The sequence below is a fragment of the Adiantum capillus-veneris genome, chromosome 28 (genome assembly GCF_014529385.1).
Source record: "Adiantum capillus-veneris isolate H3 chromosome 28, ASM1452938v2, whole genome shotgun sequence".
Lineage (NCBI taxonomy): Eukaryota > Viridiplantae > Streptophyta > Polypodiopsida > Polypodiales > Pteridaceae > Adiantum > Adiantum capillus-veneris.
The window spans coordinates 21,607,610-21,634,282 of record NC_140958.1 but is presented as its reverse complement, the minus strand read 5'-3'; the positions used below and the strand labels follow the sequence as shown (position 1 = coordinate 21,634,282).

Below are 26,673 nucleotides of genomic sequence, written 5' to 3'. Positions count from 1 at the left end.
CTAGTGTGAGTCTGTATGCAACAATTCCTTGAGAGAATCAACCCCCCCTCTCTCTCTCTCTCTCTCTTGGTCGACCCCTCTTGATATTTGCTCATGCTGCAACCCTATTGAATCTCCCGAGGCCTAGCCAATGGAATCTAAAGAGCATAAGTGATAGACTTTGTGTCCTCCTTTCCCTTTTGTGAGAGATTTAGGTAATTAAATAATGAAACTAAACTCTCATTAGACCCTTTGTCTCCTGGCCAATAGGAATCAGGCAAGCCATTAGGCTGTTGAATGCTCATTGGACCCCTTGGGAGAATGTCCAATAGTCTTCTAGAGAGGTTAATTCCTATTGATTCTTTTATTAAGTGTTTTTAAATTAATTAAACTAGATTTACTCTAGCCTGATTCTTATTGTTCCACCTCCATGGCCATCCAATAGGATTTGAGTACACCTTGTGGGCATTTGGGCTAGGGATCTGACATGTGTCCCTCATTCCCTTTGTGTAAAGGGAGCTTGTGTGTGTGTGTGTGTGTGTGTGTGTGTGTGTGAGTTTCTCTCTCATCCCCTACTTCCATGGCTCGCCCCCTCCTATGTAGGACTTGTGAAGACTTTTTGGGACACACAAAGCATCCAATTTTCCTAGTGTTTGACCTTTGGACCAACCTTGGAATTTTGGAGCCTTAGCATTTTGGAAGTATTAATGGGATGAACCTTAGGGTATTTTAAGCCCATTGTTGCACATTGCTCTTTCGCAGATGCCCCCCCTTTGGATCCCTACTGTGGCCAGTTTGGCAGCTTAACCAATATTCTAGCTTTTTCTCCCCTGGCACTTTTCCATATTAAATGATCAGTTTAACATGAGAAAATCATTTAGGAGAAATAGATATTAGATATTGTGAAAATCATATATAAAAGTTAATATCTAGAGAAAATGAGGGAGAGGGAGAGTATAGAGAGAAAGAGTTACTTGTAGCATCTTGTGACAATCATGGGACTTCAACCCATACAATTGAACACTTCCATATTTATCTTCTTTTGTGAAAGCTCCCTTTAGTGACCTCATGTATCCTATTGGTGTGAAAATTTATCTAGCTGTTCTTTGGCTAGAATCCATGGCACTTTAGGAAGCACAATCTTCCCATTGGAAGCTTGATATGGAGGGATGGAGGCGGCTAGACATTTCAAGACCCTCAAATCCTCTTGGATCCCAATGAGTCCTTTTTTCCAATAATGTCCCACAGAGTGTGAGATACATTCTTGAATATGTGCATGGGATCCAAGAGGTATTGTATTTTTAAGCCCTTTCAATATAGAAGCCTTAAAAATATGGAATACCTTGATATACCTTTTGGTGGAGTAGTCAAGGCCGGATCACTATTGTAGTGCTTATCCCAAATAGTTTGTCATAAAATATAATATCTAATATCCAACCAAACCAAATGATTTTCTCATATTAAATTGATCACTTAATGTGGGAGAATAAACGGGAACAAGTGTTAAGATATAGACATGTGCTTATAGATCTATCTCAACACGGGACCAATGGTAAAGGGGCCCAAATGAGAGATGCTCTATCAAAGAGCAAGGCTAAAAAATGGAGCATAAGACCTTAGAGTTAGCTTCATTGAAGACCTCCAATAATGTGTGTAAAAGGCCTTTGACCTTAGGTAAGTTAGGGTTGAGCTTGAGGCGCGAGAACCTGACCCAGCTCAAGGTGCTAGTCCTGCTTGTCATGATTGATGATTGAGGTGCTTGAGATGCTTAATTATTGAGATTCTTGAGGTGCTTGAGATGCTAGGGTTGCACTTGAGGTGAGAACCCATCCCAAGCTTAAAGTGCTTATGAGCCAAGCTTGTGGTGGCAACTGGGCCTATGCATGAGGGGCTTGAGGTGTCAAAAAGTCAAAGATTCAATCCCTACAAGAAGGGGGCAAGCCCTACATGAGGGGGGATGAGAGAGAACACCCACACACTCACACAAGGCATGCATGGTACAAATAAAGCAAAAGGGACACTTGTCAAGTTCCTCCTCATGTTGCCCTCATGGTGTGCCTGAAGCCTATTGGTTGGCCACCCAAGGGGTCCAATAATAATTTAGGAGATTTAATTAATTGATTTAGCATTTATCTAGCACTCTCTCTCAAAGGGGAAAGGGGGACGCTTGTCTCAAGGCTACCCTTGCTGCTTGTAATGCCTCCTGCTTGTGATTGGCTAGTCCTGGAGGGGTCCAATGAGCTTCAAGCATGAGCTACAAGGGGGGGTCAACCCAAGAAATCTAGGGGGTTGCTTAGGAGGTATACTCACCCACACACACCCACAAACACTCTCATTGTGTGCTATGCAAAGTGCAAGAGCTCCCTCTCCTTCTCCAAGCAAGTAGAGGTTGAGAGCCTACACCAACACTCTTGGATATGGAGTGCAAATCCAACCAAGAGCCATGCTTCAATGCTTAATCTTTCCATCTCCTTCTTCTTCATTACTATGCTATTATGTATGTTAGCAACAAGAGTTATGATAAGTGAGGAACTAATTCTTTCTCCTACGAAATGTTTCTTCTTCCTCTTCCCTACCCTCATTCCCTGCTAGCTCTCTCCACCTTCGAAGGTGTTTGAGGTCTTGGGACTGAGGCTTGGGATAGTTAAATCTTTCTTCAAGTTTATGTTGCAATTTAATTTCCATATTTCTCACATATCTGGTAAGCACAATCAAGTGGCCGATGCACTTTCACGACGACCCAAAGTTAATGCGGTGTCTATAGCTACTCACAATGATCTATCCTCTATGATAGCTGAGTATGCTAGTGACCCTGACTTTAGAGACATAATGTCAGCCCTTGCTTTGGGGAAGAAAGAGGAACCATTCACCTTGCAGGATGGTTATCTTCTCCACGGCAATAGGCTATGTGTTACCCATTCCCTTCATGAGCAAGTTATGTATGAATCCCATGCTCCTCCATATGCGGGGCATAGAGGTATTCAACCTACTCTCCGAGGAGTAGAGACGTACTTCTATTGGCCTACCATGAAAGTGGACATACAAGAGTATGTTTCACAATGTGTAGTATGCCAAAAGACCAAGTATGATAGAGGGAAGCAACCTGGATTACTCCAGCCATTGCCTATTCCAAATTCACCATGGGAGAGTATATGCATGGATTTCATCTTTGGATTACCCAAGTCTATCCATGGGAATACAGGAATATAGACAATAGTTGACAGGTTTAGCAAGCAAGCACATTTTATTCCTGTCAAAAAGACTATTAAGGCACATCAAATGGCAACTCTTTTCATATCTCAGATTTTCAAGCACCATGGATTACCCACATCCATCGTGTCAGATAGAGATCCTAGAATGACCAGTAATTTCTGGAAAGGTCTCTTTGAAAATCTAGGAACAAGATTGAATTTCTCTTCGGCCTATCACCCACAAACGGATGGCCAAAGTGAGATAGCCAATCTTACGATACTCGATCTACTCAAGACTTATGTTACCTAAGTAGATCAATGCTCACAATGGGAAAAGTATTTACCTCTTGTAGAGTATGCCTACAATAATACTGTACATACTTCTACGGGAAAAGAACCTTTTGAGATCATTGAGGGAAGACCTAAAAGTCCCTTGCTACTCAAAGTACATGGGAAGATCTTCGCCCGCCGATGAGTATAGCCATGACCTACAAGAATCTTTTCAAAAGATTAGGGAGGCTATATCCATCTCTCAAAAAAGGCAAAAAGCTTTTGCTGATAAGCACAGAAGAGCCTTAATGTTCAAAGAAAATGATTGGTTCTTACTCAACTTTCCTAAGGCTCGATTAAGGCAAACGACGGGCAAAAATCCTACGGGCCATCAAAAGTATTATGCTAAACTAGCAAAAAGATGCTATGGTCCTTTCCAAATCTTGAAGCCCATCAATGAGACGGCTTATCAACTCAAGTTGCCCAACCATTCGCTCATACACAATGCCTTTCATGTAAGCCTACTTAAGCCCTACAAAGGAGAGCCACCAACTGAACCAATTATTGAAGACCCTCCCGAAGCTGAAGACCAAGAAGAGGTGCTACAACCCGAAGCTGTTCTTCGGCATGAAGACAAGGTATTACGACATAGTAAGATTATCCATTGGTATCTTATTAAGTTCAAAAATTATCCTTTTGAAGATGCTAGATGGATAGAAGGAATACAGCTTAAGGATAGTATGAACCTTGTCAATGCTTACAATGTTACATTAGAGTAAGCAAATGTACAAATTTCTTTTAAATGACTCCTGTTTTTGTCTTATAAGACTAGTCCTCTTTTTAATTGTGCACAAATTTAACTAGTATGCATTCTTAGAATCATGTTTGTGATGACGACTTCTCTCAAACACCAAGTATAATTTGTCACTCTACTTTGGGAGAATGAAATGGACTAAAGAGCAGATATGCTTGCTGCAGCTATGTCTCCCAAGCACCAAATGGATTGAGAGGTAATGTCATAAAATATAATATCTAATATCTAAGCAACCCAAATGATTTTCTCATATTAAATTGATCACTTAATGTGGGAGAATAAACGGGAACAAGTGTTAAGATATAGACATGTGCTTATAGATCTATCTCAACATGGGACCAATGGTAAAGGGGCCCAAGTGAGAGATGGTCTATCAAAGAGCAAGGCTAACAAATAGAGCATAAGACCTTAGGGTTAGCTTCATTGAAGACCTCCACTAATGTGTGTAAAAGGCCTTTGTCCTTAGGTAAGTTAGGGCTGAGCTTGAGGCGCGGGAACCCGACCCAGCTCGAGGTGCTTATCTTGCTTGTCATGCTTGATGATTCAGGAGCTTGATATGCTTGAGGTTCTTAATTATTGAGATGCTTAGGGGGTTGCTTAGGGGGCATACTCACCCACACACACTCACAAACACTCTCATTGTGTGCTATGCAAAGTGCAAGAGCTCCCTCTCCTTCTCCAAGCAAGTAGAGGTTGAGAGCCTACACCAACACTCTTGGATATGGAGTGCAAATCCAACCAAGAGCCATGATTCAATGCTTAAGCTTGCCATCTCCTTCTTCTTCATTACTATTCTATTATGTATGCTAGAAACAAGAGTTATGATAAGTGAGGAACTAATTCTTTCTCCTACAAAATGTTTCTTCTTCCTCTTCCCTACCCTCATTCCCTGCTAGCTCTCTCTACCTTCGAAGGTGTTTGAGGTCTTGGGACTGAGGCTTGGGATAGTTAAATCTTTCTTCAAGTTTATTTTATGTTTGTAATGCATGAAGCTTTCCATCTTCATTGCATCACCTAGGTCACAAGGAACACAAAGATTCTATTGTAACAAGTCTCTCTTAATGGGAGAAATCATAATACAAATGCCTATTGGAGGGGGTACCGGCTCCACATAAATCCGGTCCTCAACTGTTGTCATGTTCTCTAAATTCTCTCTCTTGCAAAAGTATTGTTCATGCCAAGTTAACTAATTGCTATGATTATGTTGCTATCTTCAACTATGTTCACCCGCTATGCTCACACAGTCATTTCTTAAAAGTACTTTCATTAATTTTCGCTACTCTCTAGTTAAATAGGCCAATTCCATTACATAGTTGCCCAATCTTCCATCGTGCGCTTTAGGGGCATCTTTCCATTTGTTGGAGCCTTGCATTTTCTATGACCTTGCGGTAAGAAATGATGGTTGTTTGGATGGATTACCTTGCACAAAGAATCTGGCTTCTTTGTCACCAATGATGACCTGCAAGTAGAACACCCTTTGTGGCCCAATGTCCCTCCACACATATCACATCATTAGAGAGAAGCTTCAAAATACAAATGGTAACTAGAGATGAGAATGAAAATAACATACTGAGGTGGTCCGGGGCAGGCAACAAGAGAGGTGACCTCTAAAAACCCCTCAAGGCTCCTGTGCTTCTTAATTGGGACTGGGGCAACCACAAGCAAGAAACAACAACAACAAACCCATAGCCAAACAAGTAAAGGGGCACCACCTAGTTATGGTATGCAAACTAGGACACAAGAAGAGAGATTCTGTCACACCCAAGAAGATGCACCGCAAAACACACACAAGCAATCTCACACCAAGACACACACCAAATGGAGCACATAGAGCTAGAGCAAAGGGAAGAGAGAGAGAGAGAGAGAGAGAGAGAGAGAGAGAGGAATGAAACTTGTGTAATACCTTTTTTCGTGGCTTGCAAATGGAGATGGTTTGTTATGATGCTATCGTAGAGCTTGTACAAAACTAACTCAATAGTGATGCTAAGCATTGCCAACACATACACTGTCTTAGGGTGTGGGAGACCTCTCACCACAATACCCTCTTACAATGGACACAAAATTGGCAATGAAAACACACTAAAACACTTTCTCAAACAAGATCAAATGATAGAAACTTAAAATACACAGGTCACCTTGAGTTTATCAAACCGTATTGCACAAGTGGAAGGGCGAAGATTTGAACATCAATTCACGCCTTTGATACACCAAACCTCAATTTATTGATGATAGAGGAACATATACAATAGTGGTTTTGAGATTTTGAACTCACGCTCTCTCACTTGTAATGTGTAGCTTGAAAGCTTCTCTCACACCAAAAGTGAAGCTCACAAAGTGGTTGCTACACCTAACTCTCTCCTCACGCATAAAGTGTTGGGTTGCTATGTGAGATATTGGGTGTTATTCACAAGAAGGAGAGGGACTATTTATAGCTGGGAGACCTCTCATTAAGATTATTGAAAATCTAATTTTACAAGCTAACAAATTAGGATTATGATTTTTTCTATTTATCAAAACATTGTCGGCCTTCTTTGTCTGCTTGAGGCATGGATGTGGGCTCAAAGGATAGTATTTTTTATGGTAGATAAGGTGAAAGTAGATTTTTAAGGAAAGAGAGAGAGAGAGAGAGATAGAGCTACTATGCACGTGTCTTAAGGTGAGGTGTCTTTTATGGTTAGGTCAATGGCTATTTTGTGTTAGTATTTTAGTGGTTAGTGTTAGTAATCACTAGAAAGTTAATGATATATTTTCAATGGGTAGAATGAGGTGGATGGTTGAAGTAAGATGGTTGAATGAAGTGAGTAAATCCTTGTGATGGTGAAGCTTAAAGAAGTTTTGGACTTACTTGTGTAGGTTCTCAAAATAACTATCGATCCTCTTCTTCTTCTTCTCTTCTTTATGCCACCGCTACCAAGGTTGATTATCGCGATGAAAATGGCAATTGGGTTGATGAGATATGTCAATTTTCAGAGGTTAAGCATGGTTTACATGCTGAATTTATGTATATAGAGAAGGGGTAATATGGAATTGTACTTTGGAAGTAATAGAGAGAGGCATAGAGATGGTGTATGTACATGTAGAGCTTATATGAGAGCTATGGAAGTAAGAGGGGAGGTTGATGGTGAAGAAGGTGAGAGAAACCATGAAAGGTGCAGGTTTTAGTGAGGGATTGAGAGCAATGAGTGTGTGTGTGTGTGTGTGTGTGTATAGAAGTGTGGAAAGAGGTGAGGGAGGATTATGGGCTACTTGTGAGAAAAGTGGGTAGACTAGCGTTCACTCAAAAAATCATATCTCACTGGTGGTAGCTCCAAAAATTATCAAAATTTTTGAGGTGATTATTCAGCTCTTGATACACATTTTCTCATTTGACCACCGCTTTAAATTCAGAGTGGAAGTAAATATACAAAATCCCACTAAAATATCTGTTTTTCTTCACAAAAAAAAGTCTTCAGTGGCCCCCCTTTTGTTGAATTTTCATATGGCTCCAAAGTTGAGTCCCTCCTTTCATAAGAGCATGACCTAATTGATTATTAGGGTTTGAAAATATGCATGGTTGTGGATTATGTATAAATATAATATATGGATATGATATAAAAAATAGGCTAGTATATATAAACAATTCATGGAATCTAGAAATAGTGGGTCTATATATATAAAAAATAAATATATGAAACTATAGGGAATCAAATGAGGAGGGTCCTCATTTGTTTTTATTGATGTATATTTATTTACAGGAGGTAAGAAAGAATACCTGTAGAAAATTTGAATTTAGTGAAGGCAATGACTGATGGTGGAAGGTATTTTTGAGGTTTCTCCTTGCACAGTGAATTCACACCAAAAATAAGAGAAGCTTGCATGAAATATATCTATATGGAATAAAGAGCATGCAAAATGTAAGAAAAATTGTGGTAATGGTGAGTCAATGTACATAGCATACATAGGCAAATAACGCACACGTAGGTAGAAATATTTAAATAAATACCAAAATAATTATGAAAATTTATTATATTTAGGCCCTATATACAATGAAATATTTACACACAAATGGGCCATAATATTTATTATTATTTTTATTTTTGTTTCAACTAGCCCAGGGACTAGCTAAGTGAGGGTTTTTAAGGAGATATCGGAAAAGTCCCCTAACTCACACACGCCTATGTATAGTGAAAGGGTGAAGATAGCCACAGTGTTTGGGTGATTTTGGTAGGTTGAGGTAGCTCACTATGGCAATTACAAAGAGCCAAAAAATGGCTATAATTAGCCCTTGCCCACGATGATGGTACATTCATGTACCATCAAAAGGTATATTTCCCAAATAGAGTGGTTCTGAGTCCTCTATGATATCTTGTCCCTTGACATGATTTTCATTGTGCAGATTCTTGTCACACTCATGCTTCATGCAACAAAACATACTGGATATAGTAGATCTTTGACAATTCTTTGGTAGAAGGCGACTCAAGTAGGGCTTTAGCCGATACCCATTTACCTTCCTCGAGTTCTCTTTACCGTTCAAACCCATGAGTTGGTAATAACTTGAATTGAAAGCCTTTTTGACAATGTATGGTCCCTGCCATCTAGTCTCAAGCTTGGCATCAAGATGATTATCAATTTGATTGTCATACCTTAGCACAAGATCTCCTTCTTTGATACCTTTGTCCTTCAGTTTTTTGTCGGGCTTTTCTTTTTCTTGTATAGCTTTCCTCTTGTAGCACTTGTAAGCTGCTTCTGTATTCTACTCAAGTTCTACTAAGGTAAGAAGTCAATCCATCCATGCTTCTTGATTATCTTGTGCTACTTTTCCATGTAGTCACATTGTTGGAATTTTGAGCTTGATTGGCTATGAAGCCGCTCTTGACCATAGACCAAGTGAATTAACTCTGTGGCCTCCCTATATGTGGTTCGATATGCCCACAAGGCACCATCCAAGAAGTCATCCCATAACTTTGTCTTGCTTTGCACCATCTTTCTAATGATGCTTGCAATGACACCATTAGCCTTCTCCACCAAACCATTTGAGTGTGGATAGTAGAGTGTGCTATGACAATGTAGAATGTGAAGCTCTTCACAAACTTTTGTGAGTAAACCCTTCTTAAACCCTAGACCATTATTAGAAACAATCCATAGAGGTGTGCCAAATCTACAATAAATATTAGTGTAGACAAACCTGCTCACTGTTTTTCCATTTATCCTTGCCACACTATGAGCCTCTACCCACCTAGTCATGTAATCTACAGCCACTAGAATGTAGAGTTTACCATTTTTTGTTCTAGGAAGAGGAACCATAGAATCAATGCCCCATTTTTCAAAGGGTCCATTTGCAAGAACTATTTGCCTTGGGCCATGCACCAACCTTTTATTTCCATTTACCTGACAGTTGTGACAGCTTTTACACCAATGTTGGACATCCACATGCAAGCTTGGCCAAACATACCCCGCAACAAGCAAAATATTCTTCACGGTTAATTCTTGGGCAAAATGACCACCACATGCCTCTTCATGCAAACCTTTTAGAATGGCTGAAATTTACTTGATAGTTGGTACTCTTCTACACACTTGATCCTTCCCTCTTTGATAGAGGGAGCCTTCTAGGAAGAGATAGAAACTTGCCTTCTTCATGAGTCTCCTCTTTTGAGCTTTTTTGAAGTCTTGTGAAAACTCGCCCTCCAAAACGTAGCCATACATGGCATAAATGGGAGCCAATGACTCCAATCCCTCATACCTTGGTTGCTTGAAAGCTGCTGCCACCATGATGACCTGCACTTCTTTCTCAACTGGTTGTTGTGCGAGTAAATTGACATCTTCATTTTGTCTCCTAGGAATATGATATAGTTTCACTTCTTCAAACTGATTAAACAACCTACGAATGGCATGAAATTGTTTCCTTAGGCTTTCATTCTTGCATGCCCAAATGCCTGAAATCTGCTTCACAATGAGAAGTGCATCCCCTTTTACCATGAGATGTTGTATGCTTTGGCTGATGCACATCTTCAAACCATTGAGTAGTGTGTCGTATTATGCTTCATTGTTGCTAGTTGAACCTGGTAGATTGACCTTCTTTTTCATGACCACCTCTCCACTTGGGTTGAGCAACACTAGACCTCTCCCTGCTTTTCCTGTGGCTCATCAAAAAGCTCTATCAAAGAACAAGGTAAAATAATTAGGAATACTTTTTGGTGGTGGCAATGGTAGGGCCTTTACTTCAGGCACCTTAATCTCCTTTTCATGCACCCTATAAGTGAAAATCCATGCCAATTATGCACGCACACTATCTTCTACCTTGAAAGAGTATTGAAACTCTTGCAAATCCATAATCCACTTTGAGATCCTAGTACTAAGATTCATTTGAGATGACACCCAAGGGAATAATTTTTTTGCAGTGAGAATTACAAAAGGTTTTGGTAGCAAGTAGGATCTAAACTTTCTCACCGCAAACATGAGAGAAAGAATCATGAGTTTTGCCACTGTGTAGGCTCTCTCCAAAGCATTCAATGACCCTACTAGAAAAGTAGATGGGTCGCATCTTGGTACTGTGGGGATGTTGTTGTAGAAAAATAGCACCAATTGTTTCTTACCCAACACTAGAGCTAACAAAGAATGTGTACTCCCAAAAAGGAAGCATAAGTGTTGGTAGTTTTGGTAGAATGATTTTGATGATAAAATGTTCTTCAAGCTCATCAGACCAAACAAATCCTTCATGTCAAAGACAACCTTCTTATGATTGTCATTCCTGCAAATTAGCTTTCCACTCTCCCAATCCTGCAAAGCTCGCATTTTCATTAGCCATGGTCTCCCTAAGATAAATGGGTAACCATTTCCTTTGGTAGACATAACATAAAAATCCACCGCCTTCTTAATGCCAAAGGCCTCTACAAAAACATTTTTACAAATGCCTACACACCTAGCTTTGCTATTGTTTGCCATCTTGACTTTAATTTCAGGTATCTCATGGATGTGCATGCCTAGTTTTTTCATGAGCCCCTCTGTCATGATGCAAATTTGTGCACCCCCATCCACTAGACCTTTCCTAGCCAATCTTCCTTTGATGTAACAATCTAGCACAGGTGTAATATCCTCATTCATTTTAGCATGTGCAATTTTTACAAAAGGCACACTCTCTTTTACCTTTCTCCTAGTGCTAACTGCCTTTGTTAAATCCCTCCTAACTTGTGGGAATAATGCAAGAAACTGAGGCCATGTGATATCAGGACCCTTACCTCTCATGTCTTCCAGCAAGTTGTATGGAGCCATACCATGTCCAAGAGGGAAGTCTTGGAGATTGATACGACGTCGAGTCCTCTTAGCTTCCTTGGTCTCCTTTGCCTTCTTACCTCGTCCATGGTCACTCTGTGATGTGACACCTTCTTTCTCCTTCCCTTTTCCACGGCCACGCTTAATGCCATTTGCTTCCATGTCAACCTCTTTTGAATTTGTCACCTCTACCACATGCACATTTGGGTCTGGCAAAGGTGGAACTCCTTCCACTCCTTGTGGAGGTGGTCTTGCTCCATTTGGCCTTTGTAGAAGCCGTGGTTGCTGACTAGTTCCTTCACCTACATTCATCACTAGGTAATTCAAGTTAGGTCTCCTTGGCTCCCCACGGGGCCAAGGACAATTATACATCCCATGTCTAGACTCTCCGCAATTCCAACATTGAAAGACTATCCTAGGTCGTGGATCTCGCTCTTCAGACTTCCTTGCTTGTCCTTTTGGACCTACAGCTTGTGCAAGGTGAATTGACAAGCTGCTTAAAGATTCATTTAACTTCTCAGTCACTTCCGCCGTTACCTCAGGAAGCTCCCTAGTTGTTGATGCTTGTGACTTACCTTTGGGTCTAAGACCTTCTATTGGAACCTCTCACCTTAGGCGCTTGAGTTTCCTATACTTCTCAGCAGTCCTAGTTTCAGCTGCATCAAAGGTAGCAGGTGCACCCGCCTCAACTTTTACCTTAAGGTCAGGAAAGAGTCCGGCTATGAACCTCTCCTTCTTTAGAAATTATGCACCATCACTAGGGTTAGCAACATTTCGTATCCATAGAGCCCAAAGACGTAGAAACTCTTGCTTGTACAAGTAGTAGTCATCTAAGTCTTTTTGCTTATGAGAAACAATGTCTTGCCATAGTTTTTGAGTGTTTTGGGGATCAAAGAAGTATCTCTTGAAATGATTCACAACTTCCGTGTAATTCCCTTTAACTTCCTCAGGCAACGAGTCAAACCAAGTGCTAGCATCTTTCCTAAGGACCACTTCAAACATCTGTACGCGTTCTTGATCAGTTACTATCCTCTTGATATGACAAGACATCTTGCAATTTGTTAAAAATAATTCTGCATCCTCTCCAGGCTCTCCAAAGAAAAGAGGATATCCGGACATTTGGCGTTGGGCCTCCATTGAATCGGTTTCAACGTGACAACACGTTTTTGTTTTTCTTTCTTAAAAAATTTACACAATAATGTTTTCTAAATTGCAATCTATTCTACAACAAAATAAAAATATTCACATCAAATGACCTATGATAATCAATAAGAGGCAGGATGATAGGGTTTGGTGATGCGAGAATTTCTCCTACTCTTTGGGCACCAAACATGAACACCATACGTTGTTGAAAATGGATTTCTCTACTAATTGTAATGTTTATTCTAATGTGTGGAGTGAAATGAAAGGGGAAAACCTCTATTCTTGGGCCATTATCCATGGTCTATGCATGACATAATTCTTAAAACAAAACAAAAATATAGACGTCCAAACTAAGGTCGTACCTAATGAGAGGCAAAATAAAAGGATTTACTGATGCATTTATCTCTGCCAACCTAAGAGGACCTAAAATTCTACGAATTACACGTTGAAATTGCAACTTAGTACTAACAATTATGTGTACCTTTTGCCTTGCAATGGGAATGAAAGGTTCATACAAATTCTCGTTATTCATGCAAGCTACTTGATTATGCTAAAGGTTAAGCCTTCACAAAACATACACAAGCCGTCCTCAGTGGGGGCACCAATTTGAGGCGGTCCGGGGCGGGCAACAAGAAGAGTGGCCTCTAAGCACCCTTGTAGGCTCTCATGCTGCTCAATTGGGTTGGGGTTGGAAAAAACAACAAACACACACACAAACTCGCAACCTAACCCTACACAAATTTGGGGCACCACCTAGTTTTGGATGCGAACTAGGACACGTAGAGAGAGAGAGAGAGAGAGAGAGAGAGAGAGAGTGCTCGGGCTGCTTTGAAATGTATCGGCAATGATCAAGCAAACACAATTATATATGTAAGAAAGAGAGAGAAGAGGGAGGGGGTGGCTGTTCCATTAATACCTTCTTACAAATCTGTCATGACCGATCAAAGTGAGATTAGTATTTGTTCAACATAGCTTGAGTAAATTTCACCACGACACATCACAAGAAAAGCCATCCCAATCACTGTCTTAAGGCCAGGGGAGTCCTCTCCACCCTGTCGCTCTCTTACAATATGTGGGATTTATGGCTAAATTGATGACAACACCCAGACACAAGCTATCAAGAACTAAAAATATCACCAAGACACTTACACATCATTGTTGTCCATTACTTCACGTTGAAGAGAGAAAAAGTATCCAAGCTTAGTCCAAATCCACCCTCCTTGATTTAGAAAATGTTGGGCTTACACTAGTAGGAGGAATGATAGATTTTCCACTCTCAATTGAATGATTGCTCTCTCTCTTACAATGGCATAGAGTTCCCGTGCTAATCACCCCTATTACAACACATGCACAAGCATACGACAATGAGCTTCCACTCAAGAGCTCCTTCTAGAGAGGTTGAGCTTGGCTTCTCAAGCTATAGCATAGTGCTCTTGATTATGGCTCTCCCTTTGTGCTAGCTACACCCTCCTTTTGTAGCAATTTTGAAGGCTAGGGTTACTCCTCTAACCATGGTTGGGTTAGATTTTCAGCACTTATCTAATTTCTTTTGCTTGGAATTATCAAGAAGTTGGTGTGGATAGATGAAGAAGAGAGAGAGGAGAGAAGTGGAGGTGATAGGACTTTTCATAGTAGGTTAGTGTTAGTAAATTAGTAGAGTTAGTTATTTTTATTGATTTACAAATGGAATTGGATATTTACAATGGGAGTATCCAAGTAGGATACAAATAAGGAAGAAAAAACTCTTAATAGGTAACAAAACATGGATTTCTTACAATGTTGATGCTCCAAGTGTCTTGAGTAGGGTCAATTTTGACGCTTGTTGACGGTCCACTAGCTTTGATGGTACGTTTTTTTCACTCTTGACCTTCCTTTGGGAGCCAAGGTAATTGCATATGAGTAATCAATCACCATGATGCTGTCTTTCAAGAGAAGAGGCTGAATTTTATGGTTTTTTGATAGATATGGGTAATATGGATGAGGAAAAATGAGACTAGGTGGTCAATTTTGGAATGGAAGTGTGTGTAGGAAACATGAGTTCACCATGGTTTCTCTTATTCTTCAAGGTTTAGAAGAAGGTGAGTAGGGTGCAAAGAGGAGTGGTGAGAGAGGTGGGGATGATGAGTGGAGAGGTGTGTGTGAAAGAGGAAAATGATAAAGTGGAAGAGGGAGTGTGGCTGCATAGCATGGGCAAACTGGGGTCCACAAATAAAATCCTAGCTCACAGCTCGTAGCTCAAAAAAATATGAAAAAATTTGAGGTGAAAGTTCAGCTCACGAGCTACAACTTTTGTTTGTATTACCTTTTCAAATTCGGGGAGCATGTGATCTTTAAAAATTCAGCAAAACCGACTGTTTTTTCCACTGCACAAGGTCCTTGTGAGGTCCTTCTTTGGATGATTCTTTTGAATACCTCCAAGAGTGAGCTCCCCATGGTGCATGCATGCATTCCACATACCATTGACCTTATTTGGTAGGTCTATAATTGAAGATATTGTTGAGATCATGATATAAGTGAATAGTATAACTAAGAAAATCAAATATTGAGGGGTCTAAAAAAATATGTACATGTCAAATATAAATAATATAGGTGAAAAAAATATAAAGGGGTCAAAATAAATCTTTCTCATTATAAGTCTACCATTAAAAGATGGATATTTTTGGTGTTCTAATTTATGAGAGTAAAAGAGAATAGATGTAGGAAGGAAAAATCACAATAGTGAAAAAATATACACATAAATAAAAGTAGTTTTTTGGATTTTTGTTGAGATGGAGTTACACCAAAAATAAGAGAAGCTTGCATGAAATTATTTTTATATGGAATAAAGAGTATGCAAAATGGTAAGAAAAAATATGGTAATGGTGAGTCAATGTACATAGCATAAATAACACACCATAGGTAGAAATATTTAAATAAATACCAAAATAATTATGAAAAATCCTTTTATTTACGCCCTATATACAATAAAATATTTACACACAAATGGGCCATAATATACTTATATTTTTTATTTTTTTGGCTCAACTAGCCCAGTGACTAGCTAGTTGAGGGTTTTTAAGAAGATATGGGAAAAGTCCCCTAACTCACACACACCTATATACAGTGAAATGGTAGGGATGCCACAGTGTTTGGATGATTTTGGTAGGGTGGGTTAACTCACTATGGCAATTACGGACAGCCGAAAAACGGCTATCAACATTTGTCCTTGACAAACATCTCTTGGAACAAGCTCCCCTTCCACCATAAGCAATGGTCTTGAAGCTTGTGTTTACTAATGCAGAAAATTCTGCAAAATTGAAATGAATGAGAAATATCAAATTCAAGTTTATTGTATGTACCGGTCATCGAAAACGTCTATATCGCCATCTCCATCAGATATGAAGCAGTCTTAAATTGGTAACCGCGACATGCATCATATGCATGAAAGTGTTGGAATTGCAAACGGGTTGCTGCAATTTTCCGCATGCCTTGCATGACGCACCCTTGCCGGAAATGGCTTGCCCTTCATAGTCTCTTTTGATGCACTTCTCCCTTGTCCATGGTTGGTTGTAGCCAAAGCCCTAGACCGTAGGGTAGTCCAAGAAGGTGACAATCGATCCACTCAATTTCCAGAGTGGTGAAGCATCAAGGATTGGCGCTTCAAGGGCATGATGCCTAGCTGTGAGAAATTTCTGCATGCTACTACAAAATTGATGAGTTCGACTTGAGCAGAGAGTTGAAATAGGGAGTTGAAGTACCTCTCATGAGAACCTCTAATGGCATCCACATAGGTCATCCCACTTGGGGGAGTAGTTTGATTGAACATGGGAAGAAGAGATTGACCTTGTTTCTACATCAAGTTGAACATAAAGGGCGTGAAGTTTTCTACATTCACATGACTTTGGGGCAAAGGGTTCAGGGGCTGAAACTACAATGTCTAGGGGCCTAAGGATGAGAATGAGGCAATAAGGGGAACAGTGCTACCAGCTACAATGCCCTGCTCTGAAGTGCATGGAAGCCATTAGTCCTTGTGAGGCAGCCAATGCAGGATGGATTGTAGCCCATTCAAAAGGGCATCCTGTAGAGCCATGGGGGCTCTCCCCCTAGTTGTCAGAGCAGAGGGTTGTGGCTCATGGTTATGGGTTGATTGTGGCGCTTGGAGCAAGACAATGAAATCATACTAATTCAACCTACTTGCTATCATGTCCTTCGCTGAACTCCCCTCCTCTCCACTTCTCGTTTTAGGGGATTATGAGGGCTCCACCATAGGCCCGCCAATGGTGCCTTTGGATGGCTGACGTTTCAAACTCTAGTCCCATAGCAACTCACATGGTCGACTGCATACTTCTGAAATTATGGGTGGTAGCTTCGCGATGGGGTACGTCAACCACTCCCCATACCAGAGAAGTGCCTTTTGATTGCCTCTACCTAGTTATTAGCAGGTAAAAGCGCCTACAAAGCTACAAAGCTATTGCTAGCTGGCACGATAGAGAGTCGTCCACTTGGCGATGAGGGTTTTATGGGGTGCACAAAGTTATGTAGCAGGGCATCTTCCAAAAGAGGGCCCTCTAGAATGGAGGGCCTACAAGGGAGCCCTCTATCTTGCTCGGACTTTTGCTAGGAGCTTGCTTTTACATGGATCTTACTTTGCTGCTTTGATCATGGGATTATTGGGATACCTTCCCCAGAAAGAAATAGACCTACTAGTATAAAGTTGCAAACGATGCAAATGGGACAAGTTGGGTGTGTGTGTGTGTGTGTGTGTGTGTGTGTGTGTGTGTGTGTGTGTGTGTGTGTGTGTGTGAGAGAGAGAGAGAGAGAGAGAGAGAGAGTTTAGAGCCGAGTCGCACCATGGCTAATAGGGGTAAGTGGGGAGAAAGAAGAACGTGGTCGCACTCAACAAAGAGTAGGAAGGGCTGAGAGAAATGAGGGAAAAAGGTTGAATGTTGATTGGTGAATAAGTTTAGATATTCACGCTGCATCAATCGCTTAAGATAGCCTAATATCTTCAAAATTGAAGGGGATAGTAGGGCGCTTGGCAGGTCTACGAGAAGTGAGGAAGCTTTCTATTAACGAGTACTGCCGGCCACCTTCGGCGGCCTCTCTCTCTCTCTCTCTCTCTCTCTCTCTCTCTCTCTCTCTCTCTCTCTCTCTCTCTTCCGCTCCCCTTCATCTCACTTGGTGTTTCGCCTTCATCTCGCAGAGTAAGACATGTGTAAAGGGTTATGTACTCCGCCATATTATGTTAGTAGATGGAGGATTTGATCGTTGCTTATCCCCGCTAGCACTGAGTGCGACCCGGCCCTTAGAGGTTTCCCACTTGTAAATTAATCACAACAGATTTACGACAAAAAAAAGTGGGTGTGAACTCGGGGCAAAAATGGCGCCCCAAGTTCACCCCTAGTTCACTCGCCTTGCGGGGTGTGGGTCGAACCTGGGACGTCTCGGTTGCCACACGAATACCCTACCACCACGCTAGCGCGCGTCACTATCCATGTTGGCATGGCACATGATCATATCCTACTTTAGGCGCCCCTAGTTCACCCCCAGTTCACCCACCCCTAGCTTACCCGCCCCTGATTCACCGTTAGTTCACCCTCAGTTCACCCACCCCTAGTTCACCCCTAGTTCACCGTGGGATCCGACGGCGAAGATTAAGCCGCCTTGCCCCCCAAATTTGGGCCCTAAATCCCCTCTGACCCGGAGCCGTGCCATACAGTGACGAGGCCCGGACCCCTCCCCTTGATATTACTTATAATGATTCGTGTGAGAAATGAGGATGTATGGGAACTTTGTCTCTCTACAATATGCGTGTGGGTCAACTTGTGTAGATACACCAAAATGGGCTGTGGGTGTGTGTGTGAACGTGTCATGTGAGTGCAATGGGCGCTTTTGAACTAGTAGAAAATTTAAGAATTTCGAATGCATTTTCTATTTTCAAAGATTTCTTCACTCAAAAATGAGCAAGGGGTGGGTTGACTTTATTTGCGCGACAGGCGTCTTCACAAACGAACGTGAAAACGCTCCAGAGAGTCCAGCGGTCTATTGATATTTTACATACACCTTCTCTCGCTCGCTCGCTCTCTCTCTCTCTCTCTCTCTCTCTCTCTCACACTCAGCCTCGCTCTCTTTCTTTCTGACTTCTGTTCTTTTGGGCTCTCTTTCTGTCTCTATATTGTTGGCTCCTGCCGACTCAGCTACTTCTTGTTTTGGCTATGGCAGCTTCTGCTTGAGCTCCTCGCTCACCCACAAAATGCCCACGCACTACGTTACCAGCCCCAGCTCTTGCTGCAAACCAGAGAACTCCATCTCACCTCCCCCTTCCCCAGCTAATGGCTCCTCTCTCTCTCTAGCTGAGCCCCTCACCTCCTCCCCTTCTTCCTCCTACTACAGCTGCCTCCAAGCAGAGACCAGCTGCTCCTTCACCCACCTTCTCTCCTCCATCAATAATTATCCCCATCCTCTTCAGCTTGACAACCCCTTCTCAGCCATCTCACCTCTTCCTTTCTCTTATTATTGTCCCCACTCCCAGCTCAAGAAGAGGCTTGCTCTCTGTGAGCTGGATGAATTCTCGCCGCTGCCAAAGCGCCTTTGTGAGTCTACGGAAGTCCACAATTGCAATGATTCAGTCCCATCCTCCTGCATCAGTAACCCAATCTCCTCCATCTTCCATAGGAATGACGAAGTAATAGGCGGCGTCGACGGCGGCACAGAAGCGCCATGTACAGGCGGTAATGCAACATCAGGAGACCTTGATGATGTCCTTGACTTTCTCTTGCACGGTGCCAATCCTACTCCGGCATCGACAATGCTAGCGAATGTGAAGGACAGTGGTGGAGTTCCAATGAATGGTGAGCTAGCTATAGCTCCAGGCACACAAATGAGAATCCAGAGCTCAACTCTTACTTATGAGTTGGAGCATTGTAAGTATAGTGGAGGGAATGAGTTGATTGATTGGCAGAAGCCCTTTGATGAGGTTCCGCCATTAGAATCGAATGCAGGACTGCAGGACAAGTCCTATGTAGAGGCGTTAGAGGACAGGCGCGGTGCGAGGATTGAGATCAATGAGGCATGGGGTATGCTTATAAAGGGGCAGGATGAGCAGGTGAAAGAGAGGGCGAAAATGGGAACCTTTTCTGAAGAGTGGTGGAATGAAAGGGCAAGGAAGAATTTATCAGAGTTGTCATGTGGACAACAGAGTATAAGCCCTGCAGTCAGCTCTGCATCTGCGTCCACAGTGAAAAGCGGGAGTAGCCGATCATGGGCCGGCCCTACCCTTATGGACATTGAATCAGCCCTGGCCTTGACATGCAGCAGCTCCTCTAGTACCATCAATTATCCTCCTCCTCCTCTGGTCTCCGCTCCCTTTACTGGAAAGTCTCCCTTCCAGCTACGGCCTGGCGCTGCTACCGCAGGATCCTGCCTCAAAGAAATCCTTCATCAGGAGACTTCCTCTTTCTTATCAGCGAGCTCTTCTAATTCTTGCAAGGAAGAGTCCTTTACAGCTGTGGAGGAGGAGGAGGGGGAGGATAGACTGTAAGAACTTACCATCTTTTGGGCGTGCTAATAATTATTGGACTTTTTGCTTACATTAATTCTTAATCAAAGGGTCCATGAAATTACTGGCAGTTGTAGCTGGAGATCAAGGTTGCAAAAGAGGATGAGCCACATGGAGCCCAGATACACAGTGAAGCTCAGATGCGAGGACGATGCGGTAAATGATGGCTATCGTTGGAGAAAGTATGGCCAGAAGAGCATCAAGAACAGCCCGCATCCTAGGTACTACTCTTTCTCTAAAAGAGAAACCGCCACAGCTCCACATGTTTAGAGCTATTTCTTTTTTAGTCTTTTTTTTTTCAGCAATCCTAGATTGCATTTAGGGGGGGTTGAACCCGCATCCGCAATCCTAGAATGCATTTAGGGGGGTTGAACCATAGTGGACCCGTTTAGGGTATAACAAGAAGTTTTGGACAAATTCTCACAATAATTCCCACCTTGTGACTTACCTCAACATCACGAGCTTCTGTGAGGGAGGCACCGCATACCTAGCTAGGTACGATTGGGGGCAGGGGACCGCCGGCCCGGTGGGGGGGGGGGGGGGGGGGGGGGGGGGGGGCGGGGCGGGGGTCCCCTGCCCCCAATCGTACCTAGCTAGGTATGTGTTGCCTCTCGAGCAGAAGCTCATGATGTTATTCATTGTATGAGAAACACTAGAAACGGGCCAGGGGTCCACTGCCCCCAATCGTATGTAGCTAGGTATGCGGTGCCTCCCTCACAAAAGCTCATGATGTTATTCATTGTATGAGAAACACTGGAAAAGAGTCCGTTTTCCTACATGAGAAAATTTCTAAATCTTCTTGTGGTAGAGGCAGTAAAAAGACGCTTCCTTGTACAGAGACGAGTCTACCCCCTTCAAAAAACGCTTCTTGGTTCCAATTTTGAGGCATGCGACGACGAGTGCCTGTATGGTTAGCTGAGTCGTGGAAGCATCCTCACCTTTTGATCTGTTGTTTGAACCTTGTTGGCGCGATGACTCTAAATCCCCCCTTGGCACTATTGAAACTTGTGTCCATTTTTTTCACACACAATTTCGAACGTCGCCTCGTACTTCGTCATTGGACTGCCGATCGCGCTCGCGATCAGATTCTTGCTGGACCGAGGTGCTATGCATAGCTTCCATTTGCGCCTCTTCACAATCAAAATGGTGTAGTAGATGGTTGAGTTAGGTGCCTCTAAACTGGCTCCTCTACCAGCTCAAGAGCTATTTCTTTTAGTCTTTTTTTTCCGTCAATCCTAGAATGCATTTAGGGGGTTGAACCATAGCGCACACGTCTAAAGCCCCTTGCCTTTACCGCTAATAAGACTTATATTCTCTATTTTTTTGCCTTTATTTTCTCTATCTAGTTTTGGCGGCTTTTGTCTCATACATGGCCAATGGGAATTCTCAGTATTAGCTATTCGTTTTTATACTTTTGTTTTTTTCTTCACTTCGCCACATCCCTGTTCAATCACCAATGTAAAAAAAAAAAAAAGGGTTTGTTGGATTTTAACCGACTAAAATTGCCAAATCCTTGCTAGCTTCCGAGCTTGTCTCGAAGATTTTACAACTTTTAGTGTAAATATTATTAGTAAAAGCTTCAAATTTTGACCTAGAAACTAGAAGAGTTTTAATGGTGCTCTTCTTCTCTTAGGTTAGGAAAAGTGTTTTGGCCAAGCCTTCTCCCTCTCTAGTTTAGCTGTGAAATATAAATAATTTTCTCATCGATCGAGCAAGAACCCCCAATCTTGGAAAAATAAAAATCCTTTCCAAACATCTCGAATGCATAAGTGAAGGGAGAGTTTAGGAAATGAAAAGTTTTCATGTTCATTTAAAGAGCTGGTCGAGTGTGCATTGGTACATTTGTGCTTTTCTTCTTCTTTAGAGTTTCTCCATTATGTAGCTAGAGTTTTCTTCCACTATGTAGGTAGTGAATTTATTTATTTTGAAGTCATCATAAAACATATTTGATCGGGAGAGATGTCCATCGGTTACAAATGAATGTCATAGCTAGCGATTAAGGTGGGTCTTGAGCACTATCTTGCATGGGGTTTGCTCTTAGGGGAACTATGGTGGGGATTACTTGTGGTGCATGAAGGGCAATGTGGCCCCCATTGGGTCAAATTGGTAAACTTAGGGGGACCAAGGGGAAACTAGGGATCAACTAGCCACCCTAGTTCACCAACTTGATTGATTTTCTTAGTGTGCACAATGTCATTTTTGTGGTTTTAGGGGGGTGGGAGCATGCATCCCTTTGTGCTTGCGTTTGGTAGAAAAGGAGGAGGGCGAATTTGTCTTCTTCTTCAACAGCTTCCCATCGCCCCCAACATGGTGAAGTCCCCCCCTCCACCACATTCGGGACATTGAGCGCTCTGATCCACGCGCATCCTTTGATATGGATTGCGTTTGCACCATTCCCTCCATGTGCACTCTCGTGGAAGCTCAAACAGTCATCAAATTGGCTTCCGTTCTCTTCCTTTCTTTATGATGAAGTCAATTGCAACTTTTGATAGTGGGTGCTGCAATGGCCAAGTGACCTTATTGCATTTGTGCAATATGTCACTTGGTCCCAATTGAAGAGTGCTCATTAATTGTCTGGATCCATGATGCATATGCCCTCCCTATCTAATAGAGTTAGTTGGCCCCTAGTTCACCAACTTGATTGGACGACCAAGGTTCCCGTGTGAGCAACACCTAAGCTAGTTCATAGGGTTTCCCCAAATCACACCACGTCATTTAGGGGCTTAGGGTCTCTCTCTCTCTCGATTTGGTAGGGCGACCATTCCATCAAAACATTGGAGTTTCCTATCAAATTTCCTTCTCTATTAAAGCTTGTGATATCAAAAACGGGATTGATTGCTTACGGCTACCTAAAAGGGTCAAATGTTCGTTGTTGCTTTCTGTCAAATAATTGTGTGTGTGTGCGTGCGCGATAATTATACGATATACTAGGAAAAATCCTTGTCTTTATTGTGGATGGTATATTAGACTTGTTGACTTCTGATGTGTCATTTTGCCAACAAATGTGGATCGCTTTCACTAGTCAATCTAGAGAGAGAGAGAGAGAGAGAGAGAGAGAGAGAGAGGGGGGGGGGGGGGGGACCCAGGTTCGAGCCGCACCACGATTAAATTTCAAATCGGGAGCTTGTGTGTGTGAGCGGGTAGGAGAGGATAAAATTTAACGTCAGAAGAAAAATCTCAGAGGAGAGGAGAGGGAGAGAGAGAGAGAGAGAGAGAGAGTGATGTTTATATAGTTTGATCATTGCATGCAGGAGCTACTACCGGTGCAGCAGCGGAGCGTGCGGCGTGAAGAAGCAAGTGGAGAGGAGTCGAGAGGATGCAGGGCTTCTGCTGGTGAGCTACGAGGGTATCCACCTGCACCACCGCCCCAACGCGCTTCCCACGCCTTCTCTACTCCACACGTGCGTTCCTGCCGCTCCCACGTGCCAGGGTAGCCCCCTTCCCCCTCTACCAACCATCTCCTCCACCGACGACAATAACAACACGAGCTACCCCCTCTCCGCCTCGCTCTCCCCCCTTTCCCATACCTCCTCTACTTCCACGTTATAACCCCATCCCCCCGGCTAAAACACACACATACATACGTTGTACATTTTCTCAACACAAGTGTATCACATCTGATAATGCCATCTACATTATTGTTGTAACTTGTACCATGGGTTTAGTGTATTTTGAACCGGCTAAAATTGCAAAATCTTAAAGGGGTTAAATTTTACAAGTTTATGTAAAGACCGGCAACTTCTTCAACTTTTGGCCTAGAAATTGGGGTGTTTTAAGTGTGCGCTCTTTTTAGGCGGTGTTAGAAAAAAAGTTTGTTGTCATGCTCATCACAAGAATCTGTAATTTTTGGATTTGATGATATAATCCACTCTGGGTTTGTGAGTTTTGCCAAAAAAAACAAACAAACAAACAAAAGTTTGGAATGCCCTAATCCTTCATTTATCCCTTATTCTACATGTCACTATATCGAGGCTTCTAATTGGAGTGGTTTTACATAGTCAATCTCCTATACACAGAATTTCGCTTCAAGGCTTTTCTTGAGCAAAATTCCAATTTTGTTCTTCTTTAAACTCTATTTTGTTAGGTCTCCCCAATCTCCAAAAAATGAAAATCCTTTCAAAACATCTTAAGTGCATAAGTAAAGGGTGAGTTTAGGAAATGAAAAGACCTAAACTCGGATGATTGGTCTAGGGCCTATACCATGAAATCAATAGGCTATTATAAGTAAAGCTTAGAACTTTTGATCACATACTTTGGTATTAGGCCTCGATAAGAGGCGGTAAGCGTACTACTTGTAGTCTTAAGCACCTCAAAGTTCGATCTGAGCTTGAGGTTGGTTTTGTAATTTTATGATATGCTTAATACAATTCACTCACGAAGTGTGAATTTGCTAATTTAAAAAAAAAAGAAAAAGAAAAGACCCATGAAAATGAAAAGTCAAAAGACTTTTTGTGCCCATATATAAAGAGATGGCCAAACACACACTGATACATGTGTTTTTCTTTTGCTTATTTTTTTCTTTAGCGCTTTCTTCTCTTTAGAGTGTGTCCTTGCACTATATAGATAGCAAACATATTTTTTTGAAGCCAATAGGAGGCCAGGGCTATAATTTTTTTTATTAATATTAATTTTCATTACTATTATGAAGCTTTTTTTCTTCGATTCTTATATTTGTTAAACGAAAGTGTTGTAAGCTAAGACACTCTAGGGTTAATGAATCAAAATTCCAATCACTTTTACTACAAGATATTTCATTGCAATATTAAAGGGGGAGGCCCATCCATTGAGTGCTTCTAGTCAGCTTGCACCCATCTTTGTATACAATAACTAGTCAACCATGTTCTCAATATTCTCATGAAGTAAATCATGTGAGAGAAGCATGTTTATACCAACTTAAGGAACAAATATACATATCACTACAACATCTCTTTTCTTCCTTTCTGACATAGCGCACTTGTTTGAGTCTCTCACTTGTTTGAGTCTCTGCAGGTTCACTTCTAAGAAGTTATCCACAAAGTATCACACAACATGTATCCAAACTTTGTATACATGTATCATGCACTAAAGTAATCCCTTGTCTTGGAAAACTTGTGACTGATTTTTCGAGACGCAATAGCATACAATCCGATTGAAATTTCATTAAAAATTGCTACATTATATACCTCTCCTTTTGAACTCTCATGGTATACATACATTTTTAGAGGTGTCCTCTCTCTCTCTCTCTCTCTCTCTCTCTCTCTCTCTCTCTCTCTCTCTCTCTCTCTCACACACACACACACACACACACACACACACACACACACAGGCGGAAACCACCTCTAGCAAGACTGACAAATATTAGAAGCTTCCAAAGGTAATAACTAGCAAGTTACCACAGTAACCGACAGTGCACACTTAATCAGACACCAGTCTCAGAGCCTATAAATAGGATCCACTATTCATTTTTTAGGACTTTTGTAATCATCTTGTATTGTTGCTCGCTCTCTCTCTCTCTCTCTCTCTCTCTCTCTCTCTCTCTTTAATCCCAAAGCCATTTATTAGCATACTTAATACTCACCAGTTGTACTTTGACTATTCTGAATATAATTCCATTTCCAGTTCCGGTCATAGTGTGTCATAATTTCATTTTCCATTTCTGTCTTCTAGTACTCTGAAGTGCTATCTGGATTCTCTGAAGCTAACATCTCTAACTCTAAGTACCAACTTGGAATAGTTGTTGGAACACATCCAACTTATTCCATTTTGGCGATCACGGTGGTTTGAGCTCAATTGCTCTAGGGCATACAAACTATCTCCCAGCTAGGTTTTAGAATTACTGTATGTCAATAATGGCAACCAGAAGGAGCACAAGAGGCCGACAACCAGCCACTCGATTCAGGGAGAACCCCAACAAAGTTAGTCCAATTCTAGAGGAGACCAAATTAAGCTTTGACACTGATCACTACCCTGGGAATGAAACTAATGTCGCTCCGGGGGGTTGGGGGAGAGGGGGCACTATTGAGGAATCACAGGATTCGGTGGCGGTGGTGGGGGGGGGGGGGGGCATTCCTCAGGAATCACAGGATTCATAGCATTCCAGGCGTCGGAGAGCTGAAAGGGTTGAAAGGAGAAGTAGGTCTCATGGGTCTCATAAAAGTCAAAAACATACTGATGAGAGTGACGGGAGTTTAAGAACTCATCGCCATCACATAAGGCCGCGAAGAAGACAAGAGAAGAGACAATCTCACAGACAGAGACAGAGAATTGTGAGGTTGATACTGATGAGCCTAACAAGAAGAAGTCACGATACAGGAAGCCAACACACAGAACCAGAGTCAGTAAAAGCAATGAACATTCCAACAACCTAAAAATTCCTTTTCCAGTATTCAAAGGTGGGAAAAAGAATGACCGTGATGTACACATACAAGCTTTTGAGCAATATACAGATTTGAAAGAAACTGATGAAGATGAATGGGGAGAGTATTTTTCCCAAACATTGAAGAAAGCAGCTT

General features: G+C 41.9%; 1 protein-coding gene across 1 annotated transcript; it reads left to right on the top strand.

The window, feature by feature from the left end:
• The first annotated feature begins 18,693 nt into the window (after window positions 1-18,693).
• LOC147420164 (uncharacterized) lies at window positions 18,694-23,831 on the top strand. The gene is made up of 3 exons (XM_086504982.1): window positions 18,694-20,160; window positions 20,254-20,403; window positions 23,434-23,831. Exons 1-3 carry the CDS (start codon window positions 18,878-18,880, stop codon window positions 23,729-23,731), a joined length of 1,731 nt encoding a protein of 576 aa, XP_086361108.1. The 5' UTR covers window positions 18,694-18,877; the 3' UTR covers window positions 23,732-23,831.
• The last annotated feature ends 2,842 nt before the right edge of the window (window positions 23,832-26,673 follow it).